The 18,461-nt window shown below is 55.5% G+C and overlaps 6 protein-coding genes across 6 annotated transcripts; 2 read left to right on the top strand and 4 right to left on the bottom strand.

The window, feature by feature from the left end:
* Positions 1–31: 31 nt before the first annotated feature.
* Positions 32–1,932, bottom strand: VDAG_03997 (T-complex protein 1 subunit eta; the record flags this gene model as incomplete). Its single annotated transcript, XM_009654081.1, has 4 exons — positions 32–1,170; positions 1,220–1,541; positions 1,597–1,763; positions 1,887–1,932. 4 exons carry the CDS (start codon positions 1,930–1,932, stop codon positions 32–34), a joined length of 1,674 nt encoding a protein of 557 aa, XP_009652376.1.
* A 687-nt stretch (positions 1,933–2,619) lies between these two features.
* Positions 2,620–5,157, top strand: VDAG_03996 (uncharacterized protein; the record flags this gene model as incomplete). Its single annotated transcript, XM_009654080.1, has 1 exon — positions 2,620–5,157. The coding sequence occupies one exon, from the start codon at positions 2,620–2,622 to the stop codon at positions 5,155–5,157; it is 2,538 nt and encodes an 845-aa protein (XP_009652375.1).
* A 261-nt stretch (positions 5,158–5,418) lies between these two features.
* Positions 5,419–12,237, bottom strand: VDAG_03995 (DNA polymerase epsilon catalytic subunit A; the record flags this gene model as incomplete). The annotated part of the gene is made up of 4 exons (XM_009654079.1): positions 5,419–11,354; positions 11,408–11,550; positions 11,616–11,959; positions 12,004–12,237. 4 exons carry the CDS (start codon positions 12,235–12,237, stop codon positions 5,419–5,421), a joined length of 6,657 nt encoding a protein of 2,218 aa, XP_009652374.1.
* A 554-nt stretch (positions 12,238–12,791) lies between these two features.
* On the top strand, positions 12,792–13,497 carry VDAG_03994 (uncharacterized protein; the record flags this gene model as incomplete). The annotated part of the gene is made up of 2 exons (XM_009654078.1): positions 12,792–13,173; positions 13,241–13,497. The coding sequence occupies 2 exons, from the start codon at positions 12,792–12,794 to the stop codon at positions 13,495–13,497; spliced, it is 639 nt and encodes a 212-aa protein (XP_009652373.1).
* A 315-nt stretch (positions 13,498–13,812) lies between these two features.
* Positions 13,813–15,284, bottom strand: VDAG_03993 (uncharacterized protein; the record flags this gene model as incomplete). Its single annotated transcript, XM_009654077.1, has 1 exon — positions 13,813–15,284. The coding sequence occupies exon 1, from the start codon at positions 14,872–14,874 to the stop codon at positions 13,813–13,815; it is 1,062 nt and encodes a 353-aa protein (XP_009652372.1). The 5' UTR covers positions 14,875–15,284.
* A 523-nt stretch (positions 15,285–15,807) lies between these two features.
* VDAG_03992 (GAL10) lies at positions 15,808–16,836 on the bottom strand (the record flags this gene model as incomplete). The annotated part of the gene is made up of 1 exon (XM_009654076.1): positions 15,808–16,836. The coding sequence occupies one exon, from the start codon at positions 16,834–16,836 to the stop codon at positions 15,808–15,810; it is 1,029 nt and encodes a 342-aa protein (XP_009652371.1).
* Positions 16,837–18,461: the final 1,625 nt, after the last annotated feature.

Here is an 18,461-nt window from a genome sequence, read left to right as displayed (position 1 = left end):
ACCCCGCGCGTCCGCTCACCCCACCACCTTTTCACCGCCTAGGCATACCCCGTCCCCTGCCGCGAAGCGCCCTCTGCGCCGCTCCCTGCGGCAGCGCCTGTCCCGGGGCCTGGGGCTTCTGGCTCTCCTCGTTGCGGATCGTCTCGTCGACGCCTAGGATCAGGCAACTCGCCTCGGTGGCGGCCTGGATGGCGTTAATCTTGACGAGTGCGGGCTCCCACACGAAGCGCTCCATCATGTCGGCGACGCCCTCGTTGTTAAAGTCAACACCGGCCCAGGTCTTGCCCTTGCGGTGCTCGACGCGGAGCTTGTTGAGAATATCGGTGGCGTCGAAGCCGGCGTTCTCGCAGAGCTGGCGCGGGATCACCTCGAGCGCCTTGGCGAAGCTCTTGATGATGGCCTGTTGCTTGTGGGAGACGTCGCGGTCGGCGAAGCGGTGGAGGTACGCGGAGACCTCCATCTCGGTGGCACCTCCGCCGCCGACAATGGTGTGGTTCTTGATGGCGCGCTTGACGATCATGATGGCGTCGTGCAGGGAACGTTCCACTTCAGCAATGAACTGCTCAGCACCACCGCGCAGCACGAGCGTGCACGTCTTGGCTTCGGGGCAGTCTTCGAAGAAGTTGAAGCGCTCGCCACCAATCTGTCTCTCGTCGAAGCTGCCACAGGTACCCAAGTGCTCGTGCAGAATGTCAGAGCAGGTAGACTGGGTGACGGCGCCGGTGGCCTGGACGACGCGCTCCATATCCTCGGCGGCAACGCGGCCAGCGCAGAAGATGTCGCGGTCGGCAAAGTACTGTGTCGCAAGATCGCCGATGGGGAGCTTGCTGAGAACGACCTTTGCGCCAGTGGCGTGGATGGCTTCAAGCTTCTTGTAGATGATCTGCCACTCGGCGTCGACAATGGCCTGGTACTCGGACACCTGTTCAACGCGCACCTCAGCGTTGTCCTTCTCGGCCTTGAGCTCGAGCTCGACGTTCAGGCACACAATCTTGGGCTTCTCGAACGACTTGGGCTGCTGCTCGAAACCGGCATAGGAGAAGGTCTTCTTAAAGGCGACACCGTTGACAAACAGGGAATCAGTCAGAGATCCACCGGGAATCTTCTTGATGCCAATGAGGCGCTCGTTGAGGTCGTCTTGGTCGAGGGACAACACAGCATCGACAACCACTTCGTCTCGTCAGTTCTGTTCTATCAACGGGACCACACACAAGCTTACTCTTGGTGAAGAAAGTAGTGTTCCTCTTGATCAGCTTGCTGGTCATGGCGGTGCCGGCCAGCTTGCTGAGCGTTTCCCTTCGGTTGCCCTCGTTCGTGTCAACCGCAATCTCCTTGATCTTGTTGACGGCCATGGACGCTGCCCTCCGCAGGCCCTTGATGATGATCTGTGAGCTGACACCCTGCTCTACATGCTCCTTGGTCTCCTTCAGGATCTCGCCGGCCAGGACGACGACAGATGTGGTGCCGTCACCGACTTCGGCATCTTGCGATCGTGCAATGTCGACGAGGATTCGGGCTGCAGGGTGGACAATGTCGAGGAGCTATGAGCCCGTCAGTGGGCTGTACCCTATGGAATATGTGCGGCGGATTGCCCACCTTCATGACGGTGGCACCGTCGTTGGTGATGGTTTGCCTGCCATTCTCGTCGACCATCAACAGGTCACCGCCGTAAGGACCGAGTGTCGACTTGATAGTGGCTTGAACGGCCAAGCAGGCGTTGATGTTGGAGACAATCTGTCCCTTGCCCTGGGAGGTATCGGTTCCTGCCAAATAAGTATTCTGGTCAGCTACATCTCGTCTGGCATAGGCTTCTGGTTGCTTGCTTATTATGCTTGGGCAGTGGGGGTGGGGAGTAGGGGGGTAGAGGGGGGCTGTCTCTTAGCAACCTTCTTTCAGGACCACGATGGTCGGGGTCATTCCGCCGAACGACATGATGAAAGCAAAACTGGAAGATTCGTAGGATTCGAGGGTCTCGTTTCGTCCGTTTCGTCGTCGTCTTGGCCGTATTCGTCGTAGGGTGCGGGAGTCGAATTTTGGACCGTGGGAAGTGATGAAGCTTCTGGAGCTCCAAAAAATTGTTGCAGCCTTTCGCGACTCGACGCACAGACCATTCGAAGGATTATGTAAGGAGGGGTCTGTCACCGCTTGTTTTACCAGGTCGCTCCATGGCATTCCACGATGTATTCCACGATCCAATCTTCACGCTGCCGCATCTTGATCTTGCAGAGAACAGCAAAGCCTGCCGTCCCGCATATGCCTGTATCGAGAAGCAGCCTGGTCGATTTCTTCAGTCAAGAACCACAACCAGGAAGCACAGATGTTTATCTTCAAGATGCACCTCGTCGAAAGCATGAGATGTCTGGAACGCAACCATAATAAGCGCCTTCTGCAGCAGCCTCGCCTGCGGTCGTGCTGCAATGATTGATTGGCGTTGCAGTCAACTGCAGAATGCAGGTCTGCAGGAACCCAGTCAGACACACTAAGGAGCCGTGGATCATCCTGTCGCACAGCACTGCCCCGCGGCTGCCTGGCAGCTTTCTCATGGGTGCAGTCAAGACTCGTGATCTCTCCATCTCATTTGAGTCTCTCAATGTACGGACTCTCATCGCACCCACAGCCATGTCGAGCACGCTGTATCTCGAGAGCCCCAAGGGGAGCCAATTCCGGCTCCTCAAGCTCATGCCTGGCCGGTGGGATGATGACCTCGTCGCCACTCTCTACATGGCCTCCGAGCACCATCGCTTCACTGCACTGTCTTACACGTGGGGAACGAGCAGGCGATCACAAACCATCATGGTCAATAACGAAGTTCAGTACATCACCTTTAATCTTGACCACGCCCTCCGCACATTGCGATCGCAAAACGACAGCGTCGTCATCTGGGTCGACTCGCTCTGCATCGATCAGACCAATGTTGGAGAGAAGACACATCAGGTCACTTTGATGCACGACCTGTTCTATTGGGCGGAAGATGTACATGCCTACCTGGGCGACTCTTTGGATCGCAGCCATCCACGGTACAACCAGCATTTCAAGCAGCTGGGAGCACACCCGCACGTGCATCTCAACGGCGACGCAAGAGACGATGAGATTATCCAACAGGTCCTGTTCAGGGACTGGCCAGCCGCAACGAAATTAAGTTTCATGACAGGCCATCAGCTCAACCTATACGTATTTTGCCTTCTGGCAGCTCTTTCGCAGGCATCTTGGCTGAAGCGCATCACTGACAATCAGATCTTGTTTAACAAGCCTGAGACGTCCAACGCGAGTAGAGCTTTGGAAATCGCAAAATTGAAAGCCCTATTCGAACACTTGCGTGCTTTCGCAATATCGCCGTGGTGGGACCGCATGTGGATCGTGCAAGAAGCTGGGGTTGCGCGAGTACTCCGTTTGACATATGGAAAGATCACACTACCCTTCGAGGCCCTCGAACGGGCTAGGTCTCGTCTCGAGAGGATAGCGCTTCCCTCACACTCGCGTCAGGAGAACATGAAGGTCATGTCCTTGCTCGCCACAAAGATTAACACACTCAGCAAGCTTCGAGAGATCCGCTCAACCCGTATTGACAATCTGGTCCACGGCACGAGGCGCTCGCCACTTCAGGGGCGGTACGACTATCTTGCTCTTTCCATGGGAAGTGCTCTGCTTTGGCTTTTGAGAATGTTTCGCAACAGGCGATCATCGGAGCCAAGAGACAAAGTCATCGCGCTGCTGCAGCTACGTCAAGACATGGGAAGCTTTCTCAACGACAGCATCAGCCCAGACTACGCATGCACTGTCCACCACTTATTTACTCATGTTTCCTTCACAATCATGAGAACGACTGGTATCTTTTGGGTTACCACAGGCGACCTTCTGTCAAAGTCCCGACACGATATCCCTTCGTGGGTTCCGGATTGGTCCAACGACACGGCAGCCTATGACCCTCACCACTTGAGTTGGAAACTACCGATCCTTTTCAGCGCTGGCGAGGCAGCCTATCTGACCGACGAGAAAGACAAGACCACCACTCAAGAACATTGTCGTGATCTGTTGCAGAACACACGATTTGCGCCCGTCCTGAGCAAGCCCTGGCGCTTGGCTTTGGCCTGGGTCCGTAAATATGATTGGGTTGTTCGGGTTGGTGACACAGTGGACATTGACGATGGCCAGGCGTTGACGACCAGCTTCTTTTCGAAGCTGCAGCGCCAACGTAGCGGCCTCCTCGACGGATTCAAACCTCAAGTAGCTCTGCTCACCGAAGGCGAGTTCATCGACACAATCACGGGATGTTTTGATGCTCTCATTCCCAAGCTGTGCAATGAATCAGCCGCGCTGATGGAAATGCTAAGGCATTTCGCCGATGGCTTCCTGGACATCCGAAGATCTGATCGAAGCTTTGACATAGAAAGACCGCTCCTGGATGACTTGGGCCGGGTTCTCTGCTCTGGCGTTTTCCAAGACCCCACCGGTTTTGACGGCATGCACAGCTCCTGGTATCGAATCCTTCCCGAAAGCCGCCAAGAGTTCATCGTTTCGTGCGTCGCCCTACAAATTCTTGGCTGGAGATTCGTCGAGCCCTCTGTGGAGATGACTGCGTCTTCTAGAAAGGCCGCAGGAGTCCGCTCTGGACAGAAAGATTTGTTCGATTTTGTATTCACAAGAGAAGAGGGCTGCCCCAGGACTGAGGCCATGCACCTCATTTTCTGGCCGGTTTGGGATACCTTCTCTCTAGAAGCGGCATCAGACGTCAAGGACTGGGGAAACGACATGATTCACAATGAGAACCCCATACATATTTTCAAACTCCCGCCCGGCGAAGACACCCCGCCTGATGCAGAAATGGCCCACGCTAGGCTCGTCGTTCGTGAGGTTATGGCATCCATGTCCTCGATATGTCGGCCCATCATGACGCGCCGAGGCTGCTTCGGGCTCGCCCCCTTGAACGTCAAGAGTGGCAAAGATCATGTCTTCGCCATTCCTGGCGCCACAATGCCGGCGGTGTTGAGGTGCGACATGCATAAAGACCCCCAAAGCACGGTCGAATTTACCATGCAAAACAGCCAGATGACCGAGAAAATGGGCATGGAGATGATTGGAACATGCTATCTTGACGGCGTCATGGACAGGAAGACACGGTATACATTTATGCGGTCAACTCGTCTCTGCATACTTTGACAGTACCTTGAAGAGCAACGTTCGAATTCATGGATCTGTCCCAACAGTCGAGGCGACACTGCAGAGATCGCAATAGTGGGTGGTGCGCAGACGAGCAAGCAAGTGATCTGATGAGATGTAATGAATTACGATATGATGACTTCACATAACTCTGATACCAACTTTGAGGCCACGCTCCTGTAAAACGAACTCCAGCCTCAACCTTTGAACGCCGTGATATCGCCTGTCGTCCCGTTGCCCCCAAAAAGCCAATCCGCGGCTCTACAACCCAGCCTTCAAGCCTTCGACCACCTCCTTCAACATCCTCAAGCCGTAAAATTTGGCCACGTTTCCGTACACTGCAACCTTCTTCAATATGTCTTCACGGCTCACGCTCTCGACCCACGCGCCGCTGCAGACGCAGTGCTCCATGAACTCATTCAGTCTCAGCGCGCGGCACTTTTCGCACTGCACGTCCTGGCTCGCCCACTCGACGGCGAACCCTTCGACCTGCGCGATGAGCCTCTCCTCGATGGTGTTGCGGTCATACTCGGCCTCGCAGAACCCGCACCGCCAAGGCTTGTGCGTCTGCCCCTGGTCGGGCAGCAGGTCGGCGTCGCGACAGAAGTCCATGTCACGCGCCATGGTGCACACGTCGCAGCTGAGCTGCGGCATCTTGAGGCTGGCGCTCGGGTTCTGGAACGTCGCGCCCTTGGAGAACTCGCGGACGTCAAACATGGCGAGGAGCTCCTTGCGCAGCAGACGCGCCTCCAGCGTGATATTGCGGTCCAGGCTGAGGACTTGCATGAGAGACTTGACGAGCTCGAGAAGCGGGCCGGAGCGTGCACCGGCGCCGTCGGTATAGGTGGCGAGATGGGATCCAGGGAGAACAGGGAAGGAATAGTCGCCCGCGAGTTCGGGGTGGAGGAGCTCGCGCTTCTGAACAGCGAGAAGGTTCGAGATGGTCTTTTTAAGGGGCTTCTCGAAGCTCTTGCCGAGAAGGAGGGCACTCTCGTCGTTCGGGTCTTTGCGAGAGGGTGGTAGCTGGGTCAGACGCTGGGTGGAGAAGTCCTCAATATCAAAGGCCCGTTTGTTGCGGTGCATGAGGTTGATGAACTCAATGACCCATTCTTGGAAAATGGGCTGAAGACGCTCGGGAAGGAAGGTAGACATTTGCCAGTGCATAATCGTCTCGAGGTTCTGGTTGTCCGCCTCGACGACCTCCTGGCACGCCTTGCCTCCATAGTTGAACTCATCATACCAGACGAGGTAGTCCCAGTACTCCTTGATCTCGAGATCAATAAAGTGGAACAGGGGCTTGCTCTTGATTGACTTGATGACGTAGTTGCTGTAGGCGTACGCGGTTCCGACTTCAGCTTTCGTGGTCTGCAAAAGCAGACGATTCGAGTTGGCAAAGATGACTTGGCTACCGACCTTGCGGAAATCGCCCATAAGCTGTTGGAAGGCTTTGCGCGACATCATTTGCACGTAGTAGTGCAGTGCGCGGTCGTAGAGGAAGGAATCAGGACTCTCAACCCAACGCACAAGATGCTGCACCATGACATCGGCCATGGTGTTGCCCTTGCAGGCCTCTACCCACCACGCCTTGACCATCTCTCGCAGAACCAGTACTCCTGCGTTGGCGAACGCATTATCGAACGAGATGACCTCATCAGCGTTTGCTCCAGCCTCCGCGGCAGGGTTAAAAGACACAGAGTCAGCGCCCTCAAGATCATTAATCAAAGAGGAGGTCAGAATCGTATTGATGGCCAGATTGCGGACCTCAAGATCGATGCAGACAGAAGCGAAAGTGCCGGGTTTGTTGACGTTCGGCATGGAAACTGTTTCCAGGGGACCCGTGACATCGTCCTTTTCGTAACCAGCATGATCCGGACGTGGGCTGGCGGACCACCACAGGACAACATTGTTGTTTTGAAGTCGTCTGGCGTAGGCAATGTCGATCAAGAAGCGTGGGTCGTCCCTTTCCAGGTTGCAAAGTGGAACATCGCCGTATCTCGCGAGAGACATGAGATGCATAACCCATGATCCCAGACCAAGGTAATGGCCTACAAGCCTTCTGGCTGCAACAGTCTGCCAGCCGAGGGGCGGCAGCGAGCTGTCGGTCGTGTCGTACTTCAAAGCTAGGACGGGGAATTCACTGAGGACGGGTACTTCCGAGATCAAATGGTTCCGTTGTGATGATTGAATGACGAGCATCAGCGGTTTGACCTCGTCCTTACGCAGCTTCTTGACAATGTCGCCGAGTTCAAGGTGAAGTTTCCTCCGTGTCGTGACTTGGGTGATCTTGAAATTGAGCTTCTCCTGGTACGGGAAGCACTCCTGCCAGTTAGTGCCCTCCGCTTCTTGGTCGCGCTGCTTGAGGGTATCCGTGTATATCCTGGAAACATTTGGTAGCTCTTGTCCCGAGTCTCTACTCTTGTTCAGGATGACGATGTGTGCCTGGCTGTTGGTTGTGGAGAAGAGACCAAAGATTTGGCGTTCGCCCGCGGAGATCTGAGAGATGTAAAGATAGGCCAGGGGAGAGGCTTCCAGATACGGCTTGGGTTTCAGAGGTCGCATCAACCCGACAAGATCGAAGCCCTCGTCAAGACCTTTGCCAAGAACCCCATCCTTGGTTTCATCAACAGTACAAATGTTGCCAAGCTGAAGTACAGCACGGATATTGAGGGGCAAATTCTTCTCATAGACACCTTCCACACTGGGGTGGTTGAACAGTGTGGAGAAGCTGTCGGCCTCGTTGAAGTAAACATCCTCAGGCACCGTGAGCTTGAAGAGATGTGTTGATGAGTGGCCGTTGGGAAGCGTATGGTTGACTTGTTCCACTTCACAGCCAGCAATATCGACATCAGGCATGTCATTACTCTTCAAATTGAGGAACACCACGCGTGGCACCTTGATCTTGACTGTGTGAATCTTGGCATGAATAAGAACGTAGGCGTTAACGACACCCGGTGTCTCCGTCGTTTTCAAGTGCAACAAGTGCCAGTTGTTGGTGAATGTGTTGTGAGCTTGGTGCATGAACGTTGTCTGGATATTGCTCTGCATATTGTTGCGTCTGTCACCAAACAGTTTGCGTCGTTGGATGCGTGCTTGTCTCTGGATCTTCCATTTCTGCTTCTGATACTCGAGGAAGGCAGGGTAGTTCTCTGAAGGCGAAGGCATAGTTTTGGGTAACGCAGCGAAAGGATCTAGTGACTCTGTCGGTTCGGGGGACTTTCTCTTTTGCGACGTTGCTGCAGACTGCGATGCCGCAACGAGGGACGTTACAGTCTTGGGCTTGAGCAGCTTCGTTCCGAAATCTTCCATATCTTCTGCACCACGTCCATTCAGGTTTGTGATGTCTTCAAGGGGTCCCTTGGTAAACATATCTGTCATCTTTTTCTGCTTCATCTTGTCGTCCTTGATATTAATCCTGCGCTGAAGCCAGTCGGGGTGAGGCACTCGAGGCACTGGGTTCCGGACTTTCTGCAGTGCGGCAGGAATGGTGATGAGCTTTTGAATGACGGAGCCCAGACGCTCGAGATAGTAGTCCCAGTCGAGAAGAGCCCGAGGATCAGTGTCAGCGGGCTCTTCTTTGAGCCACTTCTTGAGATACGCCCGCTTCGTCTGCTCCTCCGCAGAAAAGATTGCTACCGGCACGGCTCGTTCTGTGACAGGTGCATTTTTTGGTCTTGCGCAGATGATGAACTTGCAGTTCAGACCCTTGTCTTTGACCATTTGTTCACCCAGGAAGTCGGCTAAGCGCTTGGCCGTTGTGATGGATGTTGATTTCTGCGAGCCGTACTCCTCCAATGTCTTGGACATGCTTCGGTTCTCCGAAATCAGCTCCATCAGCTCCTCGTCCTCGAGCGATGCGCCCTTGCTGTGAAGGATGTCGAGCCAGCGGTTAGCCACCTTTGCAACGGCCGTGTAACACTCGGCCAGCGTTGTGCCTTCCAGGAAGAATTTGAAGATTTGTTGCTGGAAGATCTTGATGAGCTTTAGCTCACCTCGGCGCTTGACTTCGAAACCCTTGAGCTCTGCCAGACTCCCATCGTCGTTGAAGACAGCATAACGTTTCTTCAAGTTCTTGTCCTCTTCCTTTGAAGTCGGCAAGACCATAGCCTTGTACGGACCGTCGACTTCGAAAAAGATGGAGTTGTCGCTGTGCGTCTCATACTTGAACGTCTTCTCGTCAACCAGGGTTTGGTACTGGTGATTCGTGAACTTGGCATGGACAAGATGGTTCAACATGACACAGGGGTACGAGACAGTGACCTTCTTTCCGCCTTTCATCTTGAACGAGAAGTTCTCCGGGAACGTGGCAGGCAACATGCACCAGATACCGTCGGTATCCAGCTCCAATGGACGACCAAGACGCTCGACAAGACCACGAGCAAGCTGAATAATCGTCGCGCCCGTCAAGCATGTGACACCAGCCATCTCGAGCGAGTACCATCGCGAACCCTTTCGCATGACGTAGCCGTAGAAGGAATTGAGAATGACCTTGTGCGCCAATTGTAGCGAATCGAACAAGATGATCATCTTCTTCGCGGCTTCAACTTCAGTAGAGCTTGCTCCAGATGACTTGAGGGCCTCTGTTTTCCCCTTCCAGACTTTCGCCTTTCCTTTGTAGTCGTAACGACGGTCGCGAAAGTCGCGCACCGTGTTGATGTAGAACGGATTCTCTCGCTGGCAAATGATGGCTTCCTTGGTTATGATGGTGGAGTCGTGAATCTTATGGTAGATCTTCTGCGAATACATTTGCAGACGTTTCCTGATGAGAGCCGTTTGTTCGTCTTGCGATAAGTCTTGGAACGGTCGCATGGGCGAGTTGGGATATTTCCCAGGGAACTTTTCGCTTTCCAGCGCGTTTCGGATCATGTTGTACTCGTCCCTCTTCGCAGGGATGTACTCTCCTCGCCACGACCATGGCAGACGTCGATCGCAGGTCTTGCCCGGTCTGTTGAAGTCGCAAGCCGCACAGTCGGATTCCTGGACCATGGAGTCGGGTTGCAGTCGATTAGTCGTCATGATGTTGGGATACATGGAAGCAACGTCCAAGTGGTAGATGAGGGGTCGCTCCATGCGATTTGGTGTCTCCTTGAGAGCCTGTAGTCGTGCGGCTACTTGTGCCTTGACCTCCTCGTAGTTCTCGACATCAGCCATGGACTTTTTCTCCTCGACCTCGATGGTGAATCGTAGTGCTGAATCAAGGTCATGGAGCAGCTCGTCCACTGCTGTTGGGTCCACGGCGAAGTTGACTGGTATGTCGGCCCGGAACACACCAGCTTCTATACTCTCGACGTGACCACCGACATAAGTTTCGGAATCGAGCAAGTGCCCGTCCCAGAAGGCCTCTTTTGGCGCCATGTGCTTGTTTGGAAGCACAATTTTCCTTTCGTACGCCTGCACCATCAGTAGCATCTCGCAAAGTGTGCCGGTACCTTTCCTCAGCGTGTCATCGCCGCCCAGCGGCAGAATCGTGCAGAGGGAGAAGACGAACGGGTGGACGTATTTCATGTACAGGTAGTAGGTTGCAACAGCATCGGAAACAGAATACTCTGCCAGGGTTTGCGGTCGCTCAGCGGCATAGGGCGTCATGAGTTCTGGGTCAAGCTCGTCTGGGTCGTATCCGAGCTTCGCGACTGTGACAGCTTTCAGACCTCGCGATCCTTGTGGCAGGTATGAATCACGATTGACCCAGTGGAAGCAGTCCATGTGCACGCCATAGCTGCATTGGTACTGGTCCTCGCTGTTCTTTTTCCAGCCAATCTCCTGGTACATGTCGATGCCATGGAAACTGGCTCTCGTTTCCACGAAGGGCCAATCGAAGAAGTCACCGTTGTACGTTGCAATGACAGTTGGTCTGGCCTCCTTGATGTGCTCGAAGAATCTCTCAATGACATTCTTCTCGTCCTTCTCGTTGAAAATCATGAATGCACCTGGGTACTCGGGTTTTGGCGTGTATTCGAAATCTGAAATGTCTTCAGAGACAATCTCGCGATTGGTAATCAGGAAACCCTGGCCGTCGATCATGTACGATATCATCATGATCTGGTCCGTGGCGGCGTCAGGGAATTTCAGGGGCAATTTCGACGTCTCGATATCGTAGGCCATGACCACGGGGTCGGCCATGGCTAGTCGCTCCTCGTTGCAGATGATCGATGTGACGCCGTGTTTTGAGTCCACTAAGTACCATTTTCCCACTCGTATATCTGTTGTTCGTCAGTATCTCCTCGGTTGTCAAGCCATTGCCCAAGGTCCATACTCAAATCAATCATTACTCGTACATGGTACGGCACATCGTACTCTCGGATATCGACAATAAAGTCGCTCGCATCGGCAAAAGAAGCATTCGCTCGTCTATCGTCTTCTCGTGAATCGTCAAAAAGGTCAATGTCGCCATTCGCCCTGCCAAAACGTTAGTATTCCAGACCCTCGAAGAGCAGTGGCAGGGGGGGGGGGAGGGGACCTACGTGGCAACCTCTGCATACGCCTCCATCACATCGACGTTCTTCTTATTCTTCGCCGCAATAGGCATAATGTCCCTGCGCGCCGCCAGCAAGTCGTTGACGTTGAGGAACCGCAGCTCCAAGAACGGCCGCCGGTAGCCCAGCAAGTGGTTCGGCACCTTCAGGTCCTCCTTCTCGACCCTCCTGATCGTCTTGACGCAGCCGTCGCCGGGCACGCGCTTGAGCCACTCCTCGACCTCGCTCTCGCGGCCCTTTTTGACGGCGACGAGAAAGTAGGGCTCGTACTCCACCGTCGCCTTGAACGTCGCGCCGCCGTCCTCCATGAAGGACCAGTCGAGCGCGGCGCGCTTTACCCCTTGGCCCTCGCCCTTCGACGGCCGTGGGGCTACACGTTGACGAGCCAGCCCTTGCACCGCCGGCCGCCGCCCTCGTGGCGCGCGAAGCCCATGGCCTCGTCGATCGTGTTGCCCAGGCGGGTGCGCTCCCAGCGCTCGTCGGCGGAGGTGGCCTCGGCGCGGGAGGAGGCCTCGAAGGTTCGGGGTTTCGTGGAGCGGCCGCCGTGGAAGGCGACCTTGCCGCCGCGGCGGTATCCCTTTTGCGGGCGCCGCAGTGATGTGTTTGGCATTGTTTCGCTGTGAGGGAGGGGTCTAGGCTTCGAGGTGGGAGGGGAAGAGAGAGAAAGGGGCGGAGAGGGAGGGGCCCAAAGAAAAGGGGAGGAAGACTTGGGTTGTCGTGCGCTCAGGGTATCATGGGAAAAAAGGAGTGCAAGTCGACAGACAAGTGATGTGGTGATCGAGACTCTCGATCGTCACTCAGTAGGGAGATTGGCCTTTCGGAATACAATCTCGCACCGTGACAGGGCGTTGTTTCGAGGGGAATGTCGTCTTGGATCCAGGGTGTGTGTAGTGTGTGCTAAAGTGGAATTGCAAATCGCGGGTCAGTCCCTCAGCAACCGGTACGCGTCGAGTCGCGCTTCGACGCGACACACTAGACACAGACGACGCGCCGCACAGGGCAAATCAATTAACAAGGGCCCTGCATACAGTCGATTGACGCACAGACCACCTATATTCTCAGAAACGCAGGACGTCATCTTCATCAGCCCATCATCGACATTTCGAGCCATGAACCGGATCTGGAATTGACGCCATCACGACATCAACCCTGACCGCTTCCACCATGTCGTCAAATCAAAATCACACAGAGACCCGCCAGGAGGCCAAGAAAGGCTGGCTCTGGAGCCGCGGTGCCCCTTCCAACGAGCCGGCAGAAACCTCAGCCCCCTCCTCGTCACCAGAGACGGCGATAGATCCCAGGTTAGATCTCAGTCGCGCGCCTCCCAAGGAGCTTCCCAAGCTCGTCAACGCCAAGCTCGATCCTGCCGACTTCAAGACCAACTTCCCCCCGCAGCAGGGTGAAGGTCCCACCGTCGGTGATGCGGTGAAAACCATCAAGCCCGAGGACTTTCTTGCCGTGAGCCAGGCGCCATGCGCGCGAGATGGATACATCGCAGGCATTGTCTCCGGCGGACTTGTTGGTGGTATCAAGTTCGTCATGAAGGGTCAGCTTCCTCCCCGCAGTCCCGTTCCATCGGGGTCTTTTTCATGAGGTAAACTCACACTATGCAGCTCCCATCCCAAAGGTCGCCAATTGGGCCGTCGGCAGTACCCTCGCCGGTGCGGCTGCATCGTATGAGTACTGTCAGTGGAAGCGCAGGCAGGAGAGGGTTCGCATGAGGCGGACAGTCGAAGTGTATCATGAGGCCATGGCCGACAAGCACAAGAAGGAAGCCGAAGCACGTAGGGAGGCACGGGACGAGGCTGCAAGGGCGAAGCAGGCGGCAGCAGAGGCGGCAAGGCAGGATCCTTGGTATAAATTCTGGTAGAGCTTCTTCTCGCTTGTAACAATCGTGTCAGAGAACACTGTACAGCCATGGAAGCGAACGTGCAGTCGTGATATGATCATGTCGAGTACTCCATTCTTTATTTCGCCATGCCAGACTTCTTCTGAAGACAGCATGTGAGTCATCGTGAGAACCCTAAGACTATTCCTCGCTCCAGTGCCCATGACGCCAAAGCCCGTTCCATGAAATGCCATCTCGATATAAAGGGTCAAGGCTGCCTAAATCCAGTTCTGGTGCCTTGTATCGAGTTTGAAACGCCTGCCACCATCATAAAGTCGTGATATGCGAGCCATGTCATCAGACAGCCGACTCAGTCAGAGCAGTTGCGCCAGCTTCTGTCTCCATAAAACGGACACGCCGGGCTACAGCTGACGCTGATGCTGTCTTGTTTTTCATGACTGCAGCCGGGAGGCCGGCCGCACTGCCGCGACGACGCTGGCTGCGCTTGTTTCTCGCCTCACTCTCTTCCCTTTTTCTATATTCGGCCAACTGCTGCTTCCGCTTCGCAATCCTAGCGCGTGTTTGGGCAGCCGTGGGCTTGAAGCCGATGCCGTTGACGCCAACGCCATCGTCATCCGAGTCGTCGGGGTCGTAGACGGTGATCTCGTCCTCGTGCCAAGTCAAGGCTGCTCGAACGGGATCGACGACCGTGGGTATCTCATCTTCGCTGTCGCTGATCTCGGTATTTTTCTTGGCGTGCTCCTTCTTCTTCGGCGTCCTCCTCGGAGGCGGGGTACCGACGCGTTTCGGCTGACGGGACTTGGAGTCCTGCAGGCGGTTGATTGAAGGATAGGATCTGTGGAGCTGATCGGCGGTGGAAGAAAGATCGGAGCCGGGTGCAATTGCATCCTTGATTGTGACGGCCTTGAGGGCAAGCTGCGGCTGTGGTTCGGCATTGGGCACCGTGGAGCTTCGCTGTGGGCTGGGAGATACGGGCCGCTCACAGTTGTCGGTCGCTGAATCGTGCATTTCGACATCGGGAAGTTTTTGTCGCTTGCGCGTTGTCGGGCTGCCATCATCTTCATCATTGTCGGGTTCGTCAGGACCTGCGAGCAGGGACCGGAAGGCTACATGTTGGTCTGGGTGTTGCATTTGCAGCATCTGCTGCTGCTGGGGAATTACCCCGCCCCCACCCTGCTCTTCGATGTTGAGTCCCTTGAATTGGCGGGCAAATCTGGTTCGCGGGCTCTCACAGCCGGACTCTTCGCTGCTAGGAGGAGGTAATCGAAAGGAAAATTGCGCATTCGTGTATGCCGGTGCAATGCTGCTGTCGTCTTCGCCTCGTTTGCGCTTTGGGGTCGCCTGTTTGTGCTGAGGCGGGGCGGGCCCGGTCGACGGCGGCTGGGTGGTGAGAGCCATTTCATTAGGCATTTGTGTGTGCGTAGAGGTTGATTGAACGACCCGGTGTCAGGAGATGTGTCGTGATGATATTCCAGCGCAGCTGCAGGTATATGGATGGAGGAAATTTGTGATTAGGGAATTAAAGGGCACCGTCTAGTCTCTCGGCGGTGAGGTTGAAGCCAGCTTCGTGTCGTCCTGTTGGGCTGTGCTGTGCTGGCCCATGTATCATGGGTAGAATGGAACAAGAAGAAGAAGAAGAAGTGCCGAACGTTACGCTCAAGCACTCAAATATGGTCAAGGTTTGGGATCTCTCTGGGTCTTTATGAGTACAGCCCGGCGTAAGGCAACGCCAGAAGGTGCTTGCACTCAGTGAAGAGGGAAAGACACGCGTTGGGAGGGGATTAAGCGCACTTCGCTATGCGACAGTCAGAGGAAGGTTCCCGGGGCCTGGTGACTGCCCGCCCTCCAAAATGGCCCAAAGGAAGGAAGTGCTGGCAAGGTCGAAGGGAAGGAGTAACCAAGCAAAGGCCGCGTAGTGAGACGCAACTGACTAAGCGGTGCTACCAAGTACGGGCCCTTCGTCTTCAGTGCCGTCAATGCAAGATCCCTCTCCTAAGGTAAAGTTTGAAGCACACTCGGTCCGCCTCGATCGCCAGCCTCGCTCGAGGTTTCAAAGCTAGGAAGCCTTCTCGTCGAGTCATTTCAAAAATGTAGCTGTGTCGTCATGCTTCCTCCTTCACAGCTGCATCTGGGCGCCTGCAGGAGGTCTGCCCAACCACTGTTCGACAAGGTGTCACGGGTGCGACTCCGCCTTTGTGAGGTGCGTGCCTCTGCAGCACGTCCTGGGCGCCGGCACATGTCAATTGCAGGGAAAACAGGGTGAATCGTCATGTTCATCAATTAGGGCGCTCTGATGAGGCTTACAGATACTAATCAACTTGGGCACATTGTTTACTCGCTCCAGCCACGGTACACAATTCGTGCGCCGTAGACGTCGCCCTTCTTCAGCACCGATTGCGACCTCCACTCGTCAACGTTGATGGCATTGACGTAGCGACTCGGCTCAACGCAAAAGCCGCTGCGTTTGCCTCGCGCTGGCAGCCCGCCAACGGCAGGCACGTCAATATACTTGCCTGTGTAGAACTGGAACGCGGGCTCCGTGCTGGCCACTTCGAGGTGCACCTTACTCTCTGGGTGGTACGCCTGAACGAGCGTCGTCAGAGGGCTGTTGCGTGTGTCCAGGGGGACTGCGCCGGCCGCTTCGTTGACGACGAAGCAGTCGTCAATGTCGGGCTCTTCAGCACCCAGTGTGAAGGCCTTGCCACCGGTAATACCCTTGCCGAAAGCCGTGGGGCCGCCTGTAGGAATGCCGCCGTCATCGACGGGGAGGTACTTGTCGGTCGCAAGCGTGATCTCGGTGCCCTCGATTGTCGGTCCGCCCGTCAGGTTGAAGTAGGAGTGGTTTGTCAGGTTGACGGCCGTCTCGTCAGCGCCGCCGACGAGCTTGGTCTCGTAGTCGATTCCCAGGACGTTGACCTCCTTGCCGTTCTGCTTCTGCACACCTGCAGTGTAGGTGATGATGGTCTCGACCGAGCCTGGGTATCCCTCGTCGCCATCCTCGCTGAGCAGAGAGAACTGCACGCTCTCGCCACCCTCGAGGCCGTCAACGCCGGGAATGGAGCGCACGCCGACGGGCTTGGGACCGTTCCACTCCAGCTTGCCCCAGCCCTTGTTGCCGCCGTGGAGGTGGTTGACGCCGTTGTTGGCGGCCAGTGTGTAGGACTTGCCGCCGTTGAGGGAGTCAATCTTGGCGTTCTTGACGCGGTTGGCGATGCGGCCGATGGTCTCGCCGAAGAAAGGAGAGTTGTGCTGCTCGTACAGCTCCTTGGTGGGGAAGCCCTGGACAATGTTGATGCCCTTGACCTGGAATGACTGGATGATGGCGCCGAGGGCCAGAAACTCGAAAGGTGCGTCAGCCATGTTGTCGGTTTGCGTTCTGTGCCTTGCGGTGAGTGGAAAGGATGTGGGATCAAGAAGAGTTGATCATGATGGAATCAAAACGATGGCAGCAAGGCAGCATGCGGCCCTTATGTGCATCATGACGGCGGCGGCCGATTGACCCAGTTTGGCGGGATTCAGGGCTCTCGCCACCAGTTTACTTGGTCGCAAACCCGCTCGAATCTCCTTGGATCCCCATACTTCCCCTTCTGCCCCTCATACCGACCTACCTGAGCAACGCACAGCACATTCAGGCTGATTCCACGCACCCACGAACCTTGCTGGTGCGGAACGCGAGGAGGGGCGAAATGACGGCGGTGCGGGGCATGGCGGGGTAATTGGAGACACAGAAACACAGAAGACTCAGGCTGAGAGGCAACGAGGATCGAGGATCGAGACAGGCGACACAGCGCCCGCCGACATCCGGCAATGCGCGACTTTGACTGGTGCGGGTACTTGAACCGTGGCCGGTCCTTCTTTTCGGCGCGCCGATGACACCTTGGTAGCGGCTCCGAGTGGCCGTCGTGTCGTGCTAGTTGTGGAATCATTGAGCGATACTCCCCGACAGAGGGCCGGTGGATGCGCACCAGGAGAGAGCGGGATTCATAATGGGGCATCGAGAAACATCTGTGATGGAGTTTTGAACGGAAAACAGCTTCATCACATGACACACTTGGACAGATACAATGACCGGCCGGTCCCTGCAATCTCCTCCTCGTCACTATTCGACCAAACAAACAATTTGCCAACGCATCTCCCGCCAACCGTTTTGCTCGACCTCATCGTCCGATCTGGTCCACAGCATGTAAGGTGGCGCCAACACGGGAGCTGTGCGACGCGGGACCTGGCACTACGAGCTCTCGCCCGAAATGAATGGGCGCAGCTCATCACGGGGCTCGCTCGACCTGCCAGCACAGCATCGTGTTACTTCTTTCGGCCTGCCATGCAGCCCGTTGAGGAAAAGCTTAAACGCCTCCTCTGTCGCTTACCGCTACGAAGAAGCAACGCCTATGGCCACAGTCCGAGTGGCTTGACCATTCGAGTCCTGGCGGCAGCCCAGCTGAGGAAGCTTGACTAAAAGCTTGTCCAGCCCTACAACCCCTGGCTCTAGAAACTTGCCGCCGTTCAGGGGTGCTGGCGGCAGATTTATGCTTACTTCGACCCCGGATCGTCTGGCGCAATTGGGGGGAGTTTGTTGGGACATTGCGATGGCAACATCGAACAGAAATGTTTTGCAAGAGATGCCAGAGTGTTTTCCACGTGTTACATCAGTGCGGGTCTCGGCGAAGCTCGACAGATGACGATGCCACGAGATTCTTATCTGTTGTTTTCAACGCTGACCACATTACACCTTGTTTACCTGAAGGGCGAAAGATGAAGGAAAAGCACAAATCAGGGGCTCGGGTGGCACAAATATTGATCATAGCTCCCACACCAGGAGCGCGGTCGTTCAGCTAGTCGCGACGTTTAGACCCTGCATCAATTGCCATGCCTGGGCCGGGCTCTCCTCATCCCGGCTTCACCCACACCCAGCTCAGCACCACGCGACCGACTACCTTCAGTTTGTCTGGTAGTGTCTCTGCTGTCTGTCCAGGCGAGGCGTTCTT

This window comes from Verticillium dahliae, genomic scaffold (genome assembly GCF_000150675.1).
Source record: "Verticillium dahliae VdLs.17 supercont1.6 genomic scaffold, whole genome shotgun sequence".
Lineage (NCBI taxonomy): Eukaryota > Fungi > Ascomycota > Sordariomycetes > Glomerellales > Plectosphaerellaceae > Verticillium > Verticillium dahliae.
The sequence above is the reverse complement of the archived record's forward strand: the minus strand, read 5'-3'. Positions and strand labels throughout refer to the sequence as shown.